Below are 1,308 nucleotides of genomic sequence, written 5' to 3'. Positions count from 1 at the left end.
AGAGTGATAAGCGACTGACAGGCCCACAGACAGCCGTGAGTGAGACTGCAGACCTCTCTGACTGTGAAGGGCTACTAGTCTTGTCTTCTTTGCTGGAGATTTTGGGTTGGATGTAGGGAGGGAGAGTAAACGCTCACAGCCTGCAATGCCCTTTTGAACGGGCAGAGGCAGAGGAGTGCAGACTGCACAGAGCAGAGGACCGGAGCACGGAATCTGGCCTGCAAACCTCGCGCGCCTGGGCTCGGTGAGGCAGAGGCAGTAAGGGCAGACTCGCTTGATAGCCGCGCCTCCCCGGCGCACTTCCACTGGCCTCCGCCTCTTCCCTCCCCCAGGACCCACTGCCCAGCGGCTGACAGCCCCCTTCACAGAAAGTCTGAAAACGCCAGGGCACTGGGGTGTAAGCAGGTGGGGGAAGCAGGCGCCTGCAGACCTGGGCGTTCCTCTAAGGAGGCGGCGGGACTCAGGCTGCCCGCCTGGGATCCCGGAGAGTAGAGGGAGCCCCAATCCCCGGGAGAGCCGCCGTCGGGACTACACAGCTCTTCACAGGACGGTGCGGGCGGCTCGAGACCGTAGAGACTGTGGTCCGCTATGCGCAGCGTCTGCGTCAGCGCCCAGATGTAATTGTGGGCGAAGCGCAGGGTCTCGATCTTGGTGAGCTTCGCGTCGTCTGGGAAAGTGGGCAGGACTCCGCGCAGCGCGTCCAAGGCCGAATTGAGGTTGTGCATCCGATTGCGCTCGCGGTCATTGGCCTTCTTGCGCCGGCTCCGTCGCTGCTTGCTTAGAGCTAACTCGCTCTTGGGCCGGCTGCGCCCCGCTCGCCGCGCGCGGAGTTTCCTCGCGCCGCTTCTGCAGCCGCCCTCTTCCGCCTCGGCGCTGTTCCCCGGCAGGAGAGTGGGGCTGGGCGGAGCAGAAGCGACGCACGTTACTTCATCGTCCGAGACGCCAGGGAACGACTGCTCAGTCTCGTGGGTCACTTCAATAGCAGGCACACCCGAGGGATGAGGCGCCATTCTGTGGCGAAGGCGAGGTAAGAGCTACGGATAAGCGTGGACTGGTCAGCTGTGCGCGGTTCCCAATTCCTGGAGCAGGAGGGGGTAAATGGGAACGCGCCACCCCTACCGGATCAGAGGACCCTCCCCTCTTCATTTCCCCCCTCCACCCGCTGCTCAGAAACCTCCAGGTGTTACCTTGTTCTCTGGCGCAAAAGGATAGAGGAGGGGTGAGCTGCCAGAGCAGAGTCGAGCTGAGCTGGTCTTTTGGTCTGCAAGTTAGTTCAGCTGAGTTCAGGCGCTGCTGCCTGGGAGCTCC

General features: G+C 62.8%; 1 protein-coding gene across 1 annotated transcript; it reads right to left on the bottom strand.

The window, feature by feature from the left end:
• Positions 1-362: 362 nt before the first annotated feature.
• Positions 363-1,010, bottom strand: NEUROG3 (neurogenin 3). The gene has a single exon (XM_004680817.1). It carries the CDS (start codon positions 1,008-1,010, stop codon positions 363-365), a length of 648 nt encoding a protein of 215 aa, XP_004680874.1.
• Positions 1,011-1,308: the final 298 nt, after the last annotated feature.

This window comes from Condylura cristata, unplaced genomic scaffold (assembly GCF_000260355.1).
Source record: "Condylura cristata isolate star-nosed mole 26May11 unplaced genomic scaffold, ConCri1.0 scaffold00011, whole genome shotgun sequence".
NCBI lineage: Eukaryota > Metazoa > Chordata > Mammalia > Eulipotyphla > Talpidae > Condylura > Condylura cristata.
This window is presented reverse-complemented; position numbering and strand designations above follow the sequence as displayed.

What these genes read in the sequence shown, in the direction of transcription:
- NEUROG3 (XM_004680817.1), bottom strand. Translation starts at nt 1,010, where the DNA reads ATGGCGCCTCATCCCTCGGGTGTGCCTGCTATTGAAGTGACCCACGAG.